Source organism: Chiloscyllium punctatum, chromosome 39 (assembly GCF_047496795.1).
Source record: "Chiloscyllium punctatum isolate Juve2018m chromosome 39, sChiPun1.3, whole genome shotgun sequence".
Lineage (NCBI taxonomy): Eukaryota > Metazoa > Chordata > Chondrichthyes > Orectolobiformes > Hemiscylliidae > Chiloscyllium > Chiloscyllium punctatum.
In genome coordinates, this window is record NC_092777.1 from 59070285 (window position 1) to 59090841 (window position 20557).

Sequence of the window (20557 nt, forward strand, 5' to 3'; positions counted from 1 at the left end):
GACCCAGTGGCCTAATGGATAAGGCATCAGCCTCCGGAGCTGGGGATTGTGGGTTCGAGTCCCATCTGGGTCGTGTAAGTATGTTTTTTTGTATCACCGTCCCGCGTCAGTTTGGGCTGCTTGACCCGGTTACTTAAGTCCAGCATACACCAATACTCCACTAAAGACGCTGTCCCGGGTTTGCAAAACCTCAAAACCCAGCCGGAAAGCTATACTTCAACCGGGAGACTGCTCTGTTGCGGGGGCGAGTTCTCGATGCGCTTCGAACTAAATGCCAGCAGAGGGTGATAGCGAGGAGCAGCAACTCAGTTAGATCCCGCAGCAAGTACCTGCCTTTAGTTTTAGCAAAAAAACGCACGAAATAATCATTCAGAATAGATGCACTCATTCTGAAAATCAAAGGCATTAAGTACACAACCGGAACATCGTAATACTGATTAGAATACAATTCAATAATTCCCACCCGATGCCCACAGTGTATTTTATTGCTAATCATTGCCGCCTGGTAACCATGTACAAGAAGGGAGCTTCTTTCTATTCCCAAATGCAAAATAAAAATTGGCACAAAAGTACACTTAATAAATAAAGTTTATGATTTTTGGTTATCATTTTTGCAAGTGATGTGGCGTTTCAGTGGAAACAAAGTAAAAGCCTCAAACTTGGGAAAATACAGCAATTCAATTGGGGTATATTTTTAACACGGTGATTACTGAAGGCAACAAAATTTTTATAAGAGTTGCTTTTCATACAGCACTTGATGAATATATGGGTCAATTAAGATACTTTTCGAGTACTAAGAGCTACTGGAAATCTTCCTCATTAAAAATCTAGGGACATGGGTTCATTATTCAAAGGCAAAAAAAATCAGGTCTCAACAAATTAGTTCTTAAATGGAAAATGATGAAATTTAATCAGTTGATGTAGTGTTGTCCTAGGTTGCTGCCCCCTCATTAGCATAACCCAAGCAAGGTATAAAACAAAGGGCATTCTCTCTCTCTCCTCCTTAATTCTCTCCCCTCTTCAATCATTTGGTTTTCGTTCCTGCTTCAGTATGAATAGACTGGTATTTATACATATCTTTTCGATCGTCGTATTTGCAAAAACTGAAGGTGAGAGGCATTTTATCCAATTTTCCAAAAAAAAAGTAAACGCTGCGCTGTATTTGAAATGGTCGTACGTAGCATTATAATATTTTATATTAAATCCAAAAAGGTGAAGAAAGGAGATGCCTTTAAGGAAAATAAATCTTGGATAAATTTAGCTGTACATATAATCTGTGCAATTGTATCATCTTCCAAGAGTTTAAATTGAATCAAAATATGTCTCAGAAATCGTGAAGAAAGTGACAATTTGACTGGTCCCTCTTCCTTTGTCAATGTACCCTGGTTATACCAACAACGAATTTGACAATTAGAACTTATTTACCATGATGCTGGTGGTCTTCTAAAAGTGAAAGACGGAAATTGCCAGTGAGGTATTCAGCTTTAAGGTCAAGCTTGTTCGGTACAGTACTGTGTTCGTTGATCTCAACTATTGCAAATGGATTCAAGTCTCCCGAGATGAAAGAAGTGCAAACAATTTTGCAACAGTTGCAATGTGCCCGGAATTCATTTGTGAGAAGCTCGTAACCATAGCCCAGGCTGACAGCTATGAGTTGTGTGTGAAACCATGGATTAGCATCAGCAAGGTCTTAAAGAATTAGGTGCCATTTGTAAGAGTACAGTAACATTGTCATCAAGTTGATAGGTAAATTTTGGGCTAAATGTGAAAGCAAAACTCAACAGAAAGAGATGAATTTTAATTTGTCAGTATCAATATTCATGGTCATGGAGATACTGAGATGATTGGGTAAAAAAAGACTTAACTGCCTCGGATCCTTAAACTGCGAAAGTTTAAAATAATTTTCGAACTAACAGAAATGTACATCGTTCCAAAGGGTTTTGAGAGAATACATTGGAAGAAATTATTTCCACTCGCTCAAAGTAACTGAAAGATACAGCCTTAAGGTTAAAAGAACTTCAGAGGGGAAATTAGAATAATTAGTTTTTGAGTTGTTCTGACTGGGGGGGGCTGCCTGAAAAGGAGCTGGGAACAGATTCATAGATGATTTCCAAGGTGAGAGATTTTTTTAAAATGACAATTGAAAATAAAACTGGTTGGGAATGACGTGGGATTGGGTTTAATTATGTAGTTTTATTCAAACAACCAGTCTGCTGTGGGCTAACTGGCCTTCCCTCCGTGCCTGAGGATAAAAATTTGATTCTTCTGTAGTGTACAATATGGAGTGTGGGGAAGAAAGTGAGGACTGAACAAGAAGACGTGGATGGGCAGAAGGAGAAATACTGGAGGGTTTAGGGGTGATGAAGAGTGATAGAAGTTCAGTAAATTAGCTGTAAATAAAAGTAGACCACAAAACACAGGAGTAGAAGCAAGCCATGCAGTCCATCAAATCTGAGCCACCAATAAATGAGACCATGGCTGTTCTGATAATCCTCAACTCCACATTCCTGCCTTTTCCTCATAGCCATTAATTTCATTTCTAATTTAAAATCTCTATCTCAGTCCTGAATACATTTAATGACTCAGCCTGAACAGCCCTCCATGGTAAAGAATTCCAAGACCCTCTGAGAGAAGAAATTTCGCCTCATCTCCATCTTAAATGTGTGATTCCTTATTCTGAGATTATGGCCTCTGGTTTTAGACACTCCCACAAGAGTAAACAACCCTTCTGCATCTATCCTGTTAAGTCCCCCAAGAATCTTGTATGTTTCAATAAAATAATTTTTCATTTTTCTAAACTCCAATGATTACAGGCTTAATCTACTCAACCTCTCCTCATAAGACAGAGTCTTCATATCAGCCTCATGAACTTTCTCTGAACTGCCTCTAATACCAGTCCTTAAATAAGGGGACCAAAACTATTCACACTACACCAGTCTGACCAGTACTTTGCATAGTCTTAGCGAGACTAAGTGACCTTTGCAGATTTGATGGGCCAAGGGGTTTCTTTTGTGTTGCTGACTTTTGTGACTCCATGACTTCTGTATTTGTATTGCTGAAAAAAGACACATTTTGCTGAAAAAAGACATTTTGCTGAAGTTTTTCAGTATGAGTAAAAGATGAAAAACTTTGACAAATTGTGTCTTTTTTCAACAATATTGTACAATAAAGCAATTATTCATAAAAGTATTTCAAAGTTCTCTGAAAGTGTGACTGGTGGAAAAAGCATTGTAGCTCTGGTATCTTTTACCCTGTCTTCTGTATATAGAGCTCACACCAAAATTTGGAATAACAACAGATCGAAGATCTTCCTCCTCAGGGATTCTTGACCCTTCAGTAAATCTAACAAAATTGCCTCACAAAAATCAGAGTCACCTGGAGTCCAGTCTACCTGTTCTGGATGCCTTTTTTGAGAGAGAAGAGACATCTTACCAACAATACAAGATCAAAAATGAAATCTCACATGCAGAGGGTGAACTCAGTCCCATGGTTTTTTTTGAAAAAAACCACAAAAGGAATGAAAGCACAGACAGGCAGAAGTACAAGGCAACTGCAAAAGAACATCCTGAGAGACAGGGAAGTTGGCAATCAAACTACTTGCGACCCCTATATCCAGATAAGTCCAACTTGAATAGGTCACCGATCTACTATAATCTTCTGGTCAAAAGAATGCAGTCAAGTTTTTCCGTGTATCCGATCCACAATTATCATCAGGGCACACAGCTCCATCATCATGTAACAAAACAGGGAGAAAGAGCTACATCTTACAATCTAGACCTTGAGGAGAACAGATCCAGAAAGACTATACGGTACAGAACAAGTGAAACATTCACAAATGGAAGCAATTCATCATCTACAATCCATCGACGTCCTTCAAGTTTGCTCTATCACTTCAACATACTCAGAGAAGGTAATTAGTATGCTGTTACCTGATGCTGACATTGCTGATACATTTACTGTTATTCTGGAATTTCCTTTCCTAAATTTTTCACTTTTCCCCTCTCCTTAAAACCTACCTCTTTGGTCTAGATTTTTGTCATATGCCTAATATCTCCTTATGTGATTCTGTTATAGTGTCATCCAGATCTACCACAAAGAAAAAAGGCCATTTGGCCAATTCTGTTCACATCATCTAAATAACCATCGACTATTATAATCCCATTGTCCAGCAAAACTCAAATTTGACAGCACCCACTGTGAGGCCAAAGGGCCAATTTGATTGATAAAGCTTCAGTTCTTAACCCAGCGTCTTTGCACCCAGTTGTAGACCCCTAATGATATCTATGCTGAGTATTTATTTCTTCATTCAAGGGGTGGGTGTCGCTGACTGGGCCAGCATTTATTGCCCATTCCTCGTTTCCCTTAGGCAAGTAGTGATAAGGTGCCTTCTTAAACCATTGCAGTCCATTTGCTGTATGTAGATGCCCTAGTCATTAGAAAGGGAGTTACAGGATTTTGACTCAGCAATACCAGTGATATATTTCCAAATCACGATGATGTGCAACTTGGGGCAAACTTGCAGGTGGTGGTTTGCCATGCATCAACTGCTGTTGCCCTTCTAGATAGCAGTAGCCATGGGTCTGAAAGGTGCTGTTTAAGAAGCTTTGAGAATTTCTGCAGTGCATCTTGGAGATAGTATACGTTGCTGCTACTGAACATCAGTGGTGGGGTGGGTGGAGTGAATATTTGTGGATGTGGTGCCAATCAAGCAGGCTGCTTTGTCCTGGATGGTAACAAACTTCATGAGTGTTGTTAGAACTGCAGTCATCAATCCAAGGGGAGAATTCCATCACAGTTAACAGCCCAAATTGAGGATCAATCAGAGTCTGCCAAATTTCAATGTTCAATTTTCATTGGAGAAATTTGAGCTCTGGGAGGGAAAGTGGGTCAGAGTTTCAGCAGAGGTCACTGCTTGCAACATGCATGTCTTGAGAAATTATGAGAATATAGCCCAAGATCACCCTGGGATGCCCAATGGCAGAAAGTACCTCACCCCATATAAGTGTTCAAAACTTTATTAAGTCCCTAACACCCAGATAAGGATGCTGGAATAGACGCATCTCATAGCAGAATTGTCCTTGTAGTTAAAATAAAATAGTACTTAATTCCAGTTTCTGCAACTGCCAGTTTTGAGCTGCTAATTGTGGAATATAAAATAAATGACACACACTCTTTGCTGTTCGATCCCTATGGAGAATTATACACTTCCTACACATAGATTGACCGCTTGCTCAGGTGATGCTTTTGACACAGATTGATCAATAATTTAAAAGGGAAAAACAAGGAGTTAACACGGCACAGAATAAAACAAAGAACTTTGGATGCTGGAGATCTGAAACTGCACCAGAAACCGCGAGTGAAACTCAGCAGGTCTAGCAATATCCACGGTGACAAAGCAAAGTTAACATTTCGAGTCCAGTGACTCTGATAAAGAGTCATTAGACTTGAAATGTTAACCCTGTAGTTAAAGTGATATATGGCTGTTTTGGAATGCTAATATTTACAGGGTGCTTGGGCAATGTTTGGCTGTTTGTTTAAGCAGAAGATGGTGGGTGCCAGGAATGCGTTGCCAGCAGAGGTGGTAGGGGTGGGCACAATAGCGCCATTTAAGATGTACCTAGACAGATACATGAATGGGCAGGGAACAGAGGGATACAGATCTTAGAAAATAGGTGACAGGTTTAGATAGAGGATCTGGATCAGCGTAGGCTTGGAGGGCCGAAGAGCCTGTTCATGTGCTGTAATTTTCTTTGTTCTTTGTTCAATATGCAAATTTTGAAGTGTAAGAATAGCAGTTCTTTGCATCGTGATGGAATGTTTGTCACTGTTGCTCCTTGAAAAGTAGAGGGGAGTCTCTCAACTTGACAGGAACAATTTTAAATTGCAAGCAACAAATGCCTGCAAGTCACCAGTGTTCTCCAAATATCCAGATAGAGGGGTCAGAGCCAATTTACTATTTAAAAAGACTTCACTGAGGGAGCAGGTCGTTCCCAATATGTCAATCCTGCTGCAAAAACGAGCCAGAGGTAAGACACAATGTGATTTTTTTTAACATGGTATTATTTCTGGGCTGTTTATAACAGGAAATGTTTCTTACACCCCCACAGGAAACCATGATTCCAAAACTTGGGATTCTTTCACACACACCACCCCCACCTCCATCTCCCATCCGCCCTGTCTAACCAAACTTCCCATGGCCTGACCAATATTTCCCTCCCAGAATTAAAGTTTCTAACTAAAGTTGGAAATCATTGCCTCCTGCTGATATTTATGGTCAGGCAGCTGCTTCCTAAATAGCTGGGTGCTGAGTATTTTGAAACCTGGCTGTTAAAATTGAGTGTGCCTGTCCATTGCTGTTCCAGATAGGGCACTATTAGCCAGAGTCAAGATTAGAGTGGTGCTGGAAAAGCACAGCAGGTCAGCCAGCATCCGAGGAGCAGGAAAATCGACATTTCGGGCAAAAGCCCTTCATCAGGAATTTCACCACTATTAGCCAGACCACATTTAAACATGGGAGTTAAAATTGAGCTATTGCAATTACTGTTGCACATTCATTTATTTGCAGGGAATTCTCCCAATGTCCTGGGCATCATTCATTCTTCTTCAAAATTGGTGATTTATCTTGGCCATTTGAGACTGTGCTGTGCATAAATTGGCTCCTCTGTTTACTTTAAGAATAATAGTAATTGTAAAAGCACTTAATTGAACAAAGAGATCTTTTAGACTCCCTACAATGTGGAAACAGGCCCTTCGGCACAACCAGTCCACACCGACCCTCCGAAGAGTAACCCACCCAGACCCATTTCCCTCTGACTAATGCACCTAACACTATAGACAATTTAGCATGGCCAATTCACCTGACCTGCACATCTTTGGACTGTGGGAGGAAACCGGAGCACCAGGAGGAAACCCACGCAGACACGGGGAGAATGTGCAAACTCCACACAGACAGTCATCAGAGGCTGAAATCAAACCTGGGATCCTAGTGCTGTGAGGCTGCAATGCTAACCACTGAGCTACTTGGGGTGCAAGTACATAGTTCCTTGAAAGTGGAATCACAGGTGGACAGGGTGGTGAAGAAGGCATTTAGCACACTTGCCTTCATTGGTTAGAAAATTGAGTACAGGAGTTGGGGCTATACAGGACATAGTTGAGGCCACTTTTGGAACACTGCATACAATTCTGGTCGCCCTTCTAAAAGGATGTTGCTAAACTTGAAAGGGTGCAAAAAAGATTTACAAGGAGGGTTTGAGCCACTGTTTACCCTGGAGTGTCAGAGGCTGAGGGGTGACCTTATAGAAGCTTATAAAATCATGAGAGGCATCAATAGACTGAATAGCCAAGGTCATTTTCCAACAGTAGGGGAATCGAAAATTAGAGGGCATAGATTTAAGATGGGAGGGGAAAGATTTAAAAAGGATCTGATGGATAACTTTTTCACACAAAGGCTGGTGCATGTGCGGGACAAGCTGCCAGAGCAAATGGTGGAGGCAGGTATAATTACAAAATTTAAAAGACATCTGAATGGGTATATGAAAAGGAAGGGTTTGGAGGGATGTAGGCCAAATGCTGGCAAATGGGATTAGGTCAGATTGGCATGGACTAATTGGACTGATTCGTCTATTTACATACTGTATAAATCTATGACTCTATGACTTTATAATTATAAAGCATTTAGTAACATGTTAAGTGCATGAAAAATGTTATATAAAGGTATGTAATATTTTGTCAGATGTGAGGCCTGAATCATTTCATTAATTAATTGAGCTTTTCTTTGCTTCTTTCAAAGATTACAATAAAGAGTTATGTTCAATTGAATGCAGAAAGGAAAAGAATGAAAGAGAATTCTACTGCAACAGTGAGTTCGGTAAGAACAGATTGAGGTTTAAATGTCATTTCTGTCTACATTGCATGGCTGAAAAAATAAAATAGGGTATAATCTGCGATCTGGTATCCTTTGTTTCAGTGGTGGCAATTGGAAATGGGATGGGTGGGAATGTACAATTTATTTTGCTTTATCGGGATTGTATTATAGACCCCCTAATAGAAATTGAGAAACAAACTTAGCTATCTGTAAGAATAATAGGGTGGTTATGGTAGGGGATTTTAACTTTCCAAACATAGACTGGGACTGCCATCGTGTTAAGGGTTTAGAAATATTGCTTTTCTCAATTTCCAAAGGCAAACGTGTGCCAGCATGTACTGTGCCATCCCTGGTTGCCCCTGCGAAGGTGATGTGCTGCTTTATTGAACTACTGCAGATTGTTTGGTGAAGGTATACACACAATGCGATTAGAGAGGAGATCAACAGACTTAAGCTGATACTTGCAGATAGGATGAACACTAGTAACATCATTCATTGATTCTGTGACCACAAATTAATAACTGAATGTAACAGATGTATCGGCTTAACTTGAAACAACAAAAGATGAATGGATAACTTAAAGTTAAGCATTTCCCAAAGAGAATAATGAATATGTTGAAGAGATTCCTCCAAGGAATTGAACAGGTTAATGTCAGAAGCAATTCAGAGCAGAGCTTGGATGACATTTTGGTGAAGAAAGTGATTGTGGAACCTTGGAAAGAACTTTAGAGAGGAAACTTGGAAGCTTGTGAGAGCTGGGCTAAGACAGGGAGAATTTAATAAGGTTGTTTGAAGCGCTGTGCAAGGGAATCAAAACAATAGACAACAGACAATAGGTGCAGGAGTAGGCCATTCTGCCCTTCGAGCCTGCACCACCATTCAATATGATCATGGCTGATCATCCTTAATCAGTATTCTGTTCCTGCCTTATCTCCATAACCCTTGATTCCACTATCCTTGAGAGCTCTATCCAACTCTTTCTTAAATGAATCCAGAGACTGGGCCTCTACTGCCCTCTGGGGCAGAGCATTCCACACAGCCACCACTCTGGGTGAAGAAGTTTCTCCTCATCTCTGTCCTAAATGGTCTACCGACGTATTTTTAAGCTGTGTCCTCTGGTTCGGCACTCACCCATCAGCGGAAACATGTTTCCTGCCTCCAGAGTGTCCAATCCTTTCATAATCTTATATGTCTCAATCATATCCCCTCTCAGTCTTCTAAACTCAAGGGTATACAAGCCCAGTCGTTCCAGTCTTTCAGTGTAAGGTAATCCCGCCATTCCAGGAATTGACCTCGTGAACCTACGCTGCACTCCCTCAATAGCCAGAATGTCTTTCCTCAAATTTGGAGACCAGAACTGCACACAGTACTCCAGGTGTGGTCTCACCAGGGCCCTGTACAGCTGCAGAAGAACCTCTTTGCTTCTATACTCAATCCCTCTTGTTAGGAAGGCCAGCATGCTATTAGCTTTCTTCACTACCTGCTGCACCTGCATGCTTACCTTCATTGACTGGTGTACAAGAACACCCAGATCTCTCTGTACTGCCCCTTTACCTAAATTGATTCCATTTAGGTAGTAATCTGCCTTCCTGTTCTTGCCACCAAAGTGGATAACCATACATTTATCCACATTAAACTGCATCTGCCATGCATCTGACCACTCACCTAACTTGTCCAGGTCACCCTGTAATCTCCTAACATCCTCATCACATTTCACCCTGCCACCCAGCTTAGTATCATCAGCAAATTTGCTAACATTATTACTAATACCATCTTCTATATTATTAACATATATTGTAAAAAGCTGCAGTCCCAGTACTGATACTTGCGGTACTCCACTGGTCACTACCTGCCATTCCGAAATGGAGCCGTTTATCACTACTCTTTGTTTCCTATCAGCCAACTAACTTTCAACCCAAGTTAGTACTTTACCCCCAATAGCATGTGCCCTAATTTTGCTCACTAACCTCCTATGTGGGACTTTATCAAAAGCTTTCTGAAAGTCCAGGTACACTACATCTACTGGATCTCCCTTGTCCATCTTCAGAGTTACATCCTCAAAGAATTCCAGAAGATTAGTCAAGCATGATTTCCCCTTCATAAATCCGTGCTGACTCTGACCTATCCTGTTAATACTATCCAGATGTGTCATAATTCCATCCTTTATAATTGACTCCAGCATCTTTCCCACCACTGAGGTCAGACTAACTGGTCTATAATTTCCTGCTTTCTCTCTCGCACCTTTCTTGAAAAGTGGTACAACATTAGCCACCCTCCAATCCGCAGGAACCGATCCCGAATCAATCGAACTCTGGAAAATAATCACCAACGCATCCATGATTTCTCGAGCCACCTCCTTCAGTACCCTGGGATGTAGACCATCAGGCCCCGGGGACTTATCAGCCTTCAGACCTAACAGTCTCTCCAACACTAATTCCTGGCAAATATAAATTCCTTTCAGTTCAGGTCCTTCAGCCACTGTTACCTCAGGGAGATTGCTTGTGTCTTCCCCAGTGAACACAGATCTGAAGTACCAATTCAATTCTTCTGCCATTTCTTTGTTTCCCGTAATATATTCCCCTGTTTCTATCTTCAAGGGCCCAATTTTAGTCCTAACCATTTTTTTTTGCCTTTCACATACCTAAAAAAACTTCTACTATCCTCCTTTATATTATTGGCCAGTTTACCTTCATACCTCATTTTTTCTCTGCGTATTTCCTTCTTAGTAATCCTCTGTTGTTCTTTAAAAGCTTCCCAGTCCTCCGTTTTCCCACTTATCTTTGCTATGTTATACTTTTTCTCTTTTAACTTTATATGTTTCTTAACTTCCCTCGTCAGCCACAGCCACCCATGGATCTTTCTTCCTTTTTGGAATGAACTGATCCTGCATCTTCTGCATTATACACAGAAATATCTGCCAATGTTCCTCCACTGTCATCCCTGCTAAGGTATTGCACCATTGAACTTTGGCCAGCTCCTCCCTCATAGCTCCATAGTTCCCTTTATTCAACTGAAAAATTGTCACATCCAATTGTACCCTCTCCCTCTCAAATTGCAGATTGAAGCTTATTGTATTATGGTCACTACTTCCCAATGGCTCCTTCACTTCAAGGTTCCTGACCAATTCTGGTTCGTTGCACAATACCAGATCCAGAATTGCCTTCTCCCTGATTGGCTCCAGCACCAGCTGTTCTAAGAATCCATCTCTGAGACACTCCACAAAGTCTCTTTCTTGAGGTCCAATACCATCCTGATTCTCCCAGTCTACCTGCATGTTGAAATCCCCCATAACAACTGTCGTATCATCTTTGCGACAGGCCAATTTCAGCTCCTGATTTAACCTACATCCGACTTCCAGACTACTGTTTGGGGGGCCTGTAGATAACTCCCAAGAGGGTCTTTTTTCCCAATAATGTAGCTTAGATTTTTAGAAGCTCAGGGAAAACAAAGATTTATTTGTGCAATGAAAATTTATTATCTAAAATGTGAAGCTGCAATTAAATGCTATGTAACTGTCAGGTCGTCTCATTTCCCATCCTTTACTTCAGTCTGCACCCTCTCACCCTGACAACAAAAAGACCTGGTACTCTCTTGGAGAATTTGTGTCTCCATCCTGCAACATAGCTCTTCACGATTCTGTGTATGGTGAAGATGCTCGGCTTAAGATAAAGCTTGTAGTGTGTACCATAATCATAAACGCTCTTAATTTCATGTATTATTTTACAACATTTTGTGAACCTTACATACAGATTCATATCTAATAACAATAGCAAATGCTGAAAATATATAGTTAAAAGTCACACAACACAAGGTCATAGTCCAACAGGTTTATTTGGAAGCACTAGCTTTCAAAGCACTGATTTTGTATCAGGTTTTGTGGAGCAGGACCATAAGACACAGAATTTATAGCAAATGTGTCATGTAGCTGAAATATATTAAATAAACTTAGATTTCAGCCAAATGACACTGTAAGCTTTTGCTGTGAATTCTGTGTGTTATGGTCCTGCTCCACAACCACCTGATGAGGCAGCAACACCCCAGTCCAACACCAGCTCCTCCCAATAATGAAAATATACATGTAGGTTAGTCAGTAGAAACAGAATAATAGCTTACTGTTTCGTAGACACCCAAAACACTAGCTTTCATTTTTCAGATGCTGACTGATACCTTGTTCAATTGGAATTCTTTCCTATTTTAAGCCAGTTTTAAATATTGCTGCTAACGTTTTAATATTTTCTTAAGTCTGCTATTATTCTTTATAAACTGAACATGAGAACTGAAAATGCCATGGCTGGGTACTTCAGCTCAATTCTTTAATGCAGTGACAGTATTCAATCTTTCAACAGCAATCAGTGGTATAGTCCATGCTATAGTGACCCTTGGTAAAGGGCTGCGTCTGGTGACATTATTGGTAGACAGCGGTGGATTCTATCGCATGAGTCGATTATATGTCACACCTGATGGATTCTTCTTCAAAGTGCATATTCTTGTTGTTGACACTTTCAACTGTAGAAGATTGTGTCCGGACTTGAAATTTGGTAAGTCCAATATTCCTGATCATACTGCACAGATGGTTATAGGGGTTGGGAACTTGTGGAAATTTAGCTGTTGCAGTTAGATCAGTAAGTTCATTCACTAAGATCTAGGTTAAACACCATCTTGTTGGGGTTAGTTAGCTTCGTTGGCTGAATGTCTGGTTTGCAATGCACAGTGGTATGAGCACTTATGGATTCAATTCCTGGATAACTGTGATTATCATGAAGGACTCCCCTTTTCAAACTTACCTAAGGGGTAGTGACCCTCAGGTCAAACCATTATCAGTCATCTCCCTCTATTGAGAGAGAGTAGCCCTGTGGTCCAGTAGGACTAGAATAATTTCATGCTAGCAATGAAAATGCAACATTAAGTGAATTTTATCAGTAAGTTTATTTCCCAGTAAGTCCACAGTCCAATACATATCCCTAATTTGATATTGGAAAAATGCAAGACTGGTACACTTCTGCAGCCGGAACTGGAATATGTTGTTGGAGGAGAGGAACATAGAACATAACATTGCAGTACAGGCCCTTCAGTCCTTGATGTTGCGCTGACCTGTGAAACCAATCCGAAGCCCATCTAACCTACACTATTCCATTTTCATCCGTATGTCTGTCCAACGACCACTTAAATGCCCATAAAGTTGGCGAGTCTACTACTATTGCAGGCAGGCCGTTCCACACCCCTACTACTATCTGATATCTGTCCTATATCTATCACCCCTCAATTTAAAGTTATGTCCCCTTGTGCTAGGCATCACCATTCAAGGAAAAAGGGTCTCACTGACCACCATATCTAACCCTCCGATTATCTTATATGTCTCAATTAAGTCACCTCTCAATCTTCTCTCGAATGGAAACAGCCTCAAGTCCCTCGGCCTTTCCTCGTAACACCTTCCCTCCATACCAGGCAACATTCTAGTAAATCTCCTCTGAACCCTTTCCAAAGCTTCCACATCCTTCTTATAATGTGGTGACCAGAGCTGTCCGCAATACTCCAAGTGCGGCTGCGCCAGTGTTTTGTACGACTGCAACATGACCTCATGGCTCCAAAACCTAATCCCTCTACTAATAAAATCTAACTTACTGTATGCCTTTTTAACAACTCTAGCAACCTGGATGGCAACTTTCAGGGATCTATGTCCATGGACACCAAGATCTCTCAGTTTATCTACATTATCAAGAATCTTACCATTAGCCCAGTACTCTTTAATCCTGTTGCCCCTTCCAAAGTGAATCAGCTCTCACTTTTCTGCATTAAACTCCATTTGCCACCTCTCAGCCCAGTTCTGCAGCTTATCTATGTCCCTCTGTAACCTGCAACATCCTTCGGCACTATCCACAACTCCACTGACCTTAGTGTCATCTGCAAACTTACTAACCCATCCTTCTATGCCCTCATCCATATCATTTATAAAAATGACAAACAGCAGTGGCCCCAAAACAGATCATTGTGGTACACCACTAATAACTGAACTCCAGGATTAAAAATCACACAACACCAGGTTATAGTCCAACAGGTTTAATTGGAAGCGCCGCTCTGAAAGCTCGTGTGCTTCCAATTAAACCTGTTGGACTATAACCTGGTGTTGCATGTGATTTTTAAACTTTGTCCACCCCAGTCCAATACCGGCATCTCCAAATCAGAACTCCAGAATGAACATTTCTCATAAATCATCACCCTCTGTCTCTTTCAACTAGCCAATTTCTGATCCAAACTGCTAAATCTGTCTCAATCCCATGCCTCTGTATTTTGTACAATAGCCTACCACATCAACTGCTCTACACTCATCCACCTGTTTGGTCACCTTTTCAAAGAACTCAATAAGGTCTGTGAGGCACAACCTACCCTTCACAAAACCGTGCTGACTATCCCTAACCAAATTATTCCTTTCTAAATGATTATAAATCCAATCTCTTATAACCTTTTCTAACACTTCACCCACAACTGAAGTAAGGCTCACTGGTCTACAATTACCAGGGTTGTCTCTACCCCCCTTTTGAACAAGGGAACAATATTTGCTATCCTCCAGTCTTCTGGCACTATTCCTGTAGAAAATGATGACATAAAGATCAAAGCCAAAGGCTCTGCAATCTATCCCTGGCACCCCAGAGAATCCTAGGATAAATCCCATCTGGCCAAGAGGACTTATCTATTTTCATACTTTACAGAATTGCTAACACCTCCTCCTTGTGAACGTCAATACCATCAAGTCTAGTAACCTGTATCTCAGTGTTCTCCTCGACAACAGTGTCTTTTTCCAGTGTGAATACTGACGAAAAATATTCATTTAGCGCTTCCCATATCTCCTCTGACACCATGCACAATTTCCCACTACTATCCTTGATTGGCTCTAATCTTACTCTAGTCATTCTTTTATTCCTGATATACCTATAGAAAGTCTTAAGGTTTTCCTTGATCCTACCTGCCAACAACTTCTCATGTCCCCTCCTGGCTTTTCTTAGCTCTCTCTTTAGGTCTTTCCTGGCTAACTTGTAACTCTCAAGTGCCATAACTGAACCATCATGTCACATCCTAACATAAGCCTTTTTGTTTCTACTTGACAAGAGCTTCAACTTCTTTAGTAAACCATGACTCTCTCGCTCGACAAATTCTTCCCTGCCTGACAGGTACAAACTTATCAAGGACATGCAGTGGCTGTTCCTTGAATAAGCTCCACATTTCAATTGTGCCCATCCCCTGCAGTTTCCTTCCCCACCTTATGCATCCTAAATCTTGCTTAATCGCACTGGAATTACCTTTCCCCCAGCTATAATGCTTGCCCTGCTGTATATACCTACCCCTTTCCATCACGAAAGTAAACATAATCTAATTGTGGTCAGTGTCACCAAAGCGCTCACTTACCTCCAAATCTAACACCTGGCCTGGTTCATTACCCAGTACCAAATCCAATGTGGCCTCGCCCATTGTTGGCCTGTCTACATACTGTGTCAGGAAATCCTCCTGCACACATTGGACAAAAACTTACCCATCTAAAGTACTTGAACAATAGCATTCCCAGTCAATATTTGGAAAATTAAAGTTCCCCCATAACAACTACCCTGTCACTCTCATTCCTATCGAGAATCATCTTTGCTTTCCTTTCCTCTATATCTCTGGAACTATTCGGAGGCCTATAGAAAACCCCCAAGGGGGTGATCTCTCCTTTCCCATTTCTAACCTCAAACCATACTACCTCAGTAGACCAGTCTGCAAACATCCTTTCTGCCACAGTAATACTGTCCTTGACTAACAATGCCACACCTCCCCATCTTCTCTGTTCTTACTGAAACATCTAAATCCCTTAACCTGCAATGACCATTCCTGTCCCTGTTCTATCCATGTCTATAATGGCTACAACATCGAAATCCCAGGTACCAACTCATGCTGCAACTTCACCCACCATATTCCCGATGTTCCTAGCACTGACACATTCAAACCACCTTCCTGCTTGCCAGTGCCCTCTTGCGACCTTTAAATCTTATTTCTGACCTCACTACTCTCAATCTCCTATATACTGGAACTACAACTTAGGTTCCCACCCCCTGCTGAATTAGTCTAAACCCTCCAAATAGCATTAGCAAATTTCTCCTCCCCTCTGAGGGTCCTGCTGAATTAGTCTAAACCCTCCAAATAGCATTAGCAAATTTCTCCTCCCCCTCTGAGGGTATCAGTACCTCTCTGGTTCAGGTGAAGACCATCCTGTTTGTAGAGGTCCCACCAATCCCAGAAAGAGCCCCAATTATCCAGGAATCCAAAACCCTCTCTCCTGCATTATCTGTGTAGCCATGTGTTCAACACCTCTCTCTCCCTATTCTTCGCCTCGCTAGCATGTGACATGGGCAACAAACCAAGATAACCTTTTCCAATACTTCCCTATCCCCTTCATTGCATTACTCTGGACAGTAATCTATCTGTAATTAATTTATGTAAATTACCAGTTTAAAAATTTACATAGCAGGACAAAGATCAATTATACCATGCTAACACATTCATAAATTTGCAGTTAATCACTACTCACCAAATCATATTTTAGGTCATGTATCCAGCAAAACAGCAATTTACCACATATCTGAAATATTAGTCAGATCACCAACATCTGTTTCTCTAGTAATGCCCAGCTTGGAGTCAACCTTACTAATCAACATGGAAACCTCTAATTTGTGTTCTTTTTGAAGTTATTTTTGATTCAAATACCACTATCTGGGGTAACCTTGGTAAGCCTTCAGGTATCCACCGTAAAGTTCAGAAATTAATCTTCAACATATTTCAATATATTTTGGAAATAAACTAAAGAACTTCACAAATTGTCACAAAATTAGAACAACTTTTATTTCAAATCATGAACTCACGAACGAGTGGTGGAAATTCTACAAACTGCGGATGCTCGGAAATCGCACAGGAGATTGGCTTTATTCTGTTTAAAGGTGTGATCCAGCACACCTGGTAATCTTTAACATCCACGAGGTACTCAAAATGGGAAGCATTTAATTCTCCAGCAGCAAAAACATCTAAAATTTAAAATGTACAACATTAAGGAGTGTGCATTTTCTCTCAATTATCCAAAACAATTTCTCATCCATCACATTCAAAATCCCATTGACTATACCTTGTAAGAAAATGGGCATTATTTCAGGCCTGCCAGTAATGGACTTTCTTGAAGAATAATAACTTGAGAAATGAACTGGGAACACTTGTGCAAGTACATTAATGCATTCAAGTGGGAACATAGGGACAGTAGTGAGCTACACTATCCCCTGAGCCTGTTCCACAATTCAGTTAGATCATGGCTGATCTACCAATAGGAAAACTGGGGTTAAAATAAATAGAATAATATGGGAATAGATCACAGCATTTTTCTAACAATCTTTCCGTATATTGCTTCTTAGGTGGCAAATACATCCTGATGGGCCTGATTTATCACAGGAGATACATTCTACCCACTTGGGCACAAGAACGTGTTTCTGGGAGACTAAAGCCAGGAGATGGACTGGTTAAGAGCAGTAGCTATGTGAGACGATATAACAAAAAGAGGGACCAGAGAGTCCAGTTAGCACGTGATGGGAAATGTGGAAGTGCATTTTTCAGATCTCAGCAGAATTGAAATGGGCCAGTGTGTACTTTACATTATCTGTAACAATATGACAAGTAGTGTAAGCATTGTTGTTTGCTATTATTAATGAACGTAGCTCATTGTACTTAAAATGTTCTATAATATATGTAGAGTCAAAGAATCATACAGCATGGAAACAGACCCTTTGGTCCAACTTGTCTGTGCTAACCAGACATCCCAATCGGACTTAGTCCTATTTGTCAGCATTTTGCCCATACCACTCCAAACCCTTCCTATTCATATATCCATCCAGATGCCTTTTACATGCATCAGACTCCACCACCTCCTCTGGCAGCTCATTCTATACATACACCATCCTTTGCGTGAAAAGGTTACCCCCTCAGGTCCTTTGTAAAATATCTCCTCTCTCACCTTAAACCTGTCCTCTTGTTTGGGATCTCCTCACCCTAGGGAAAATACCTTGGCGATTCATCCTATCCATGGCCCTCATGATTTTATAAACCTCTAAGATCACCCCTCAACGTTGTTTTCGATTTTAGTCTACCCCTTCAGCTCATCAGTACAGGTGCTATAATTAGCCTTAGCAACCCAGGCTAGAACTGGGAGACAGTATCAACTAGGTTTTCTCCTCCTCACTGCTATCCAGTGCCATGTGCCAGAAATAGAACAAGCTCAAACAGATATTGACTGATTGAACTCCCTGTGATGGCCCCCTCCACCTCATCACAACTGAATGGCTAAGTGGGATACAGCAGCATGAGAAGGGATTGTTAGCATCAAATTATATCCCAAAGGTTCAATGCTTTCAAGAGGGGAACAACTCGAACAAACTGTACTCTAGTCAAGTACCACTGTATTTTAAAGAAGTTGCATTAATCTTTTCAGGACACATCCTGGATTGGTTTGCTATCAGTTTAGCAAATCCAGTTTGTGCAGTTGAAGACAACATGCCTCATTCAATGCTCACATTGCAATGTATAAGTCTAACTTCACTCAGCATTCCAGTATATCCCTGCCCTTCTGATAGCTGTGCTTAAAGAAAATAAAAACCTTCCCAGTGAAAGGAAGAAGACATGAAAAGTGGAGACTGTGAGAAAGTAACAATCATTCCTCTTCCTCTGGGAAACGGCTGTTTCCAGGAGATCAAAGCATCTGGAATGGGTGCAGCCCGGCTGCTTGTTACATTGAATTGTTTATCTAAAGGCTGATGTTTCAGGGTCCTCCACTAGGTCGAGATTGTAACTATTTCCCCAGAGTCCCTGGAGATCATGGAGAAAACTTTCTCCATATGCATTGGACACAAGAAGAATGCAGACTGACAGATGAGCAACCATTATTCAAATACCCAGGCAGCAGAGTGCTTTTTAAAAAATTAAGTATACAATAAAAAGCTTTCAAGGAAGAGTTATTTTTAATAGCAAATATTAATTTATCTCACATTAAATGTCTTTTTTGCTTTGCTGTTTAGCTATATTTTGATACAATTCAAGAAAATCTTTTATGTGCTATATTTCATACTCCTGCTCACTCCTGATTTCTCCCCACCATAATCTCCTAACGCTATATTTCTGTTTACAACTGGGGCTTGCCACCTTCACAGCTTCTGCTGTTCTAGGATCAGTCATTTGTGCGAATGTTCCACAGAGATGGATGGGTTAATGGGTCAAACCCCACTTCTCCATCGGCTACTGTGCTGAGATGGAATATTCCACACCTATAGAGTTCTTTATCTCAGCAGTCATTGTTCGATATACAAATTATTGACCTGGAGAGCATCTGATGGAAACAGACATTAGCAACCACAAAGGCTTTTTCCCACGCTCAGTTCATCATTCTATGTTTAGAATATTGCTTTAGTGGCCAAAGTACCACAGCTGGAAGGGACATGGCTGTAGGTGTATTGCCCCTGTTGGTTGGGGCAGGTTGACACAAAGCAGTTTGGGTAGATACTTAGGAAAAAATTATTGCAAATGCTGGAATCTGTACAGAAAACAACCAATGCTGACGATCACAGCAGGTCAGACAGCAGTCATGGAGAGACAGCAAGCTCATGTTGAGTCTGGATGACACTTCAGAGCTGAAGTAAAGTGTGGAGGGACAGCATTTACGCTATAGTTTGGGGGGGGGGGGGGTTTGTGTGGAGGTAGTGGGTGCAAGGTGCTGGTGGAGAAAAGATGTCGATAGTTCAGGTTAAGTGATTGGAATGCAAGAATGGCAGAACAATGGTGTGTCTAATTGCTAGACTTGAAAAGACAGATAGTCCCTGTGGGGTGGAGGGAAGGGAGAGAGGATATGATAATGGAATGCAAGCTATAAAAAAGGGAAGAAATGGTTCATAATTTGAAGGGGTTGAACTCAGTATTAAGTGCAGAAAGCTGTAAAGTGCTGAGTCTGAAAGGGAGATATCGTTCCTCCAGTTTGTGTTGTGATTCACTGGAATTAAAATGACCAGCTTTGGGAAGGTTAGGGTCCTGCTTGCACACAGATCAGAGGTGTTCTGCAAAGCAGTCACCCAGTCTGCGTTTGGTTTCTCCAATGTAGAGTAGACCACATTTGGTGCAGTGAATACAATATACAGGATTGGAAGAGGTACAAGTGAAATGGTGCTTCACCTGGAAAGATTATTTAGGCCCTTGGATGGTGAATGGGGAAGTGGTGAAGGGGCAGGTGTTACACCTTCTGCAGTTACATGGGAAGGTGCCTTGGGGAGGTGGGGTGGTGGTTGTGGAAAGGACAAGGGTGTCCTGGAGGGAGCGATCCCTGTGAAATGCAGATGGGGGATTGAGGGAAAGATGTATTTGGTGGTGGTGTTCTGCTGGAGTTGTCTGAAATGGCGGAGAATGATCCTTTGAATGTGGAGGTTGATGTGGAGGGATGAAAAGTGAGGACAAGGGGAACCCGATCAACTGTTGAGAGTGATGGGCGGGGGCAAGGATGGAAGCATGGGTGATAGGTGAGATGCGGTTGAGGGCCTGGTCAACCACAGTGGGTGGGAAACCATGGTTAAGGAAGACGGAAGCCATGTTAGCTGCACTGTGTTGGAAGGTGGCAACAGATACAACGTAGGCAAAGGAAATTGGAGA

The 20557-nt window shown here is 41.3% G+C and overlaps 1 protein-coding gene and 1 non-coding gene across 3 annotated transcripts; both read left to right on the top strand.

The window, feature by feature from the left end:
- Positions 1-73, top strand: trnar-ccg (transfer RNA arginine (anticodon CCG)). The gene has a single exon. It is a non-coding gene; the product is annotated as a tRNA-Arg (tRNA).
- A 914-nt stretch (positions 74-987) lies between these two features.
- On the top strand, positions 988-18876 carry LOC140464114 (UPF0450 protein C17orf58 homolog). 2 transcript variants are annotated; one of them, XM_072558844.1, is made up of 5 exons: positions 988-1109; positions 3269-3910; positions 7790-7867; positions 12193-12402; positions 17290-18876. In XM_072558844.1, exons 1-5 carry the CDS (start codon positions 1052-1054, stop codon positions 17502-17504), a joined length of 1203 nt encoding a protein of 400 aa, XP_072414945.1. In that variant the 5' UTR covers positions 988-1051; the 3' UTR covers positions 17505-18876. The 2 variants fall into 2 exon arrangements, with proteins under 2 accessions (XP_072414945.1, XP_072414947.1); XM_072558846.1 differs by having other exon boundaries at positions 12211-12402.
- The last annotated feature ends 1681 nt before the right edge of the window (positions 18877-20557 follow it).

Excerpts from the sequence above, each read along its gene's own strand:
- LOC140464114 (XM_072558844.1), top strand. The coding sequence starts at position 1,052 with ATGAATAGACTGGTATTTATACATATCTTTTCGATCGTCGTATTTGCA. Across the intron at positions 3,911-7,789 it reads CTTCAACATACTCAGAGAAG|ATTACAATAAAGAGTTATGT; the intron begins GTAATTAGTATG and ends CTTCTTTCAAAG. Across the intron at positions 12,403-17,289 it reads GTGTCCGGACTTGAAATTTG|GTGGCAAATACATCCTGATG; the intron begins GTAAGTCCAATA and ends ATTGCTTCTTAG.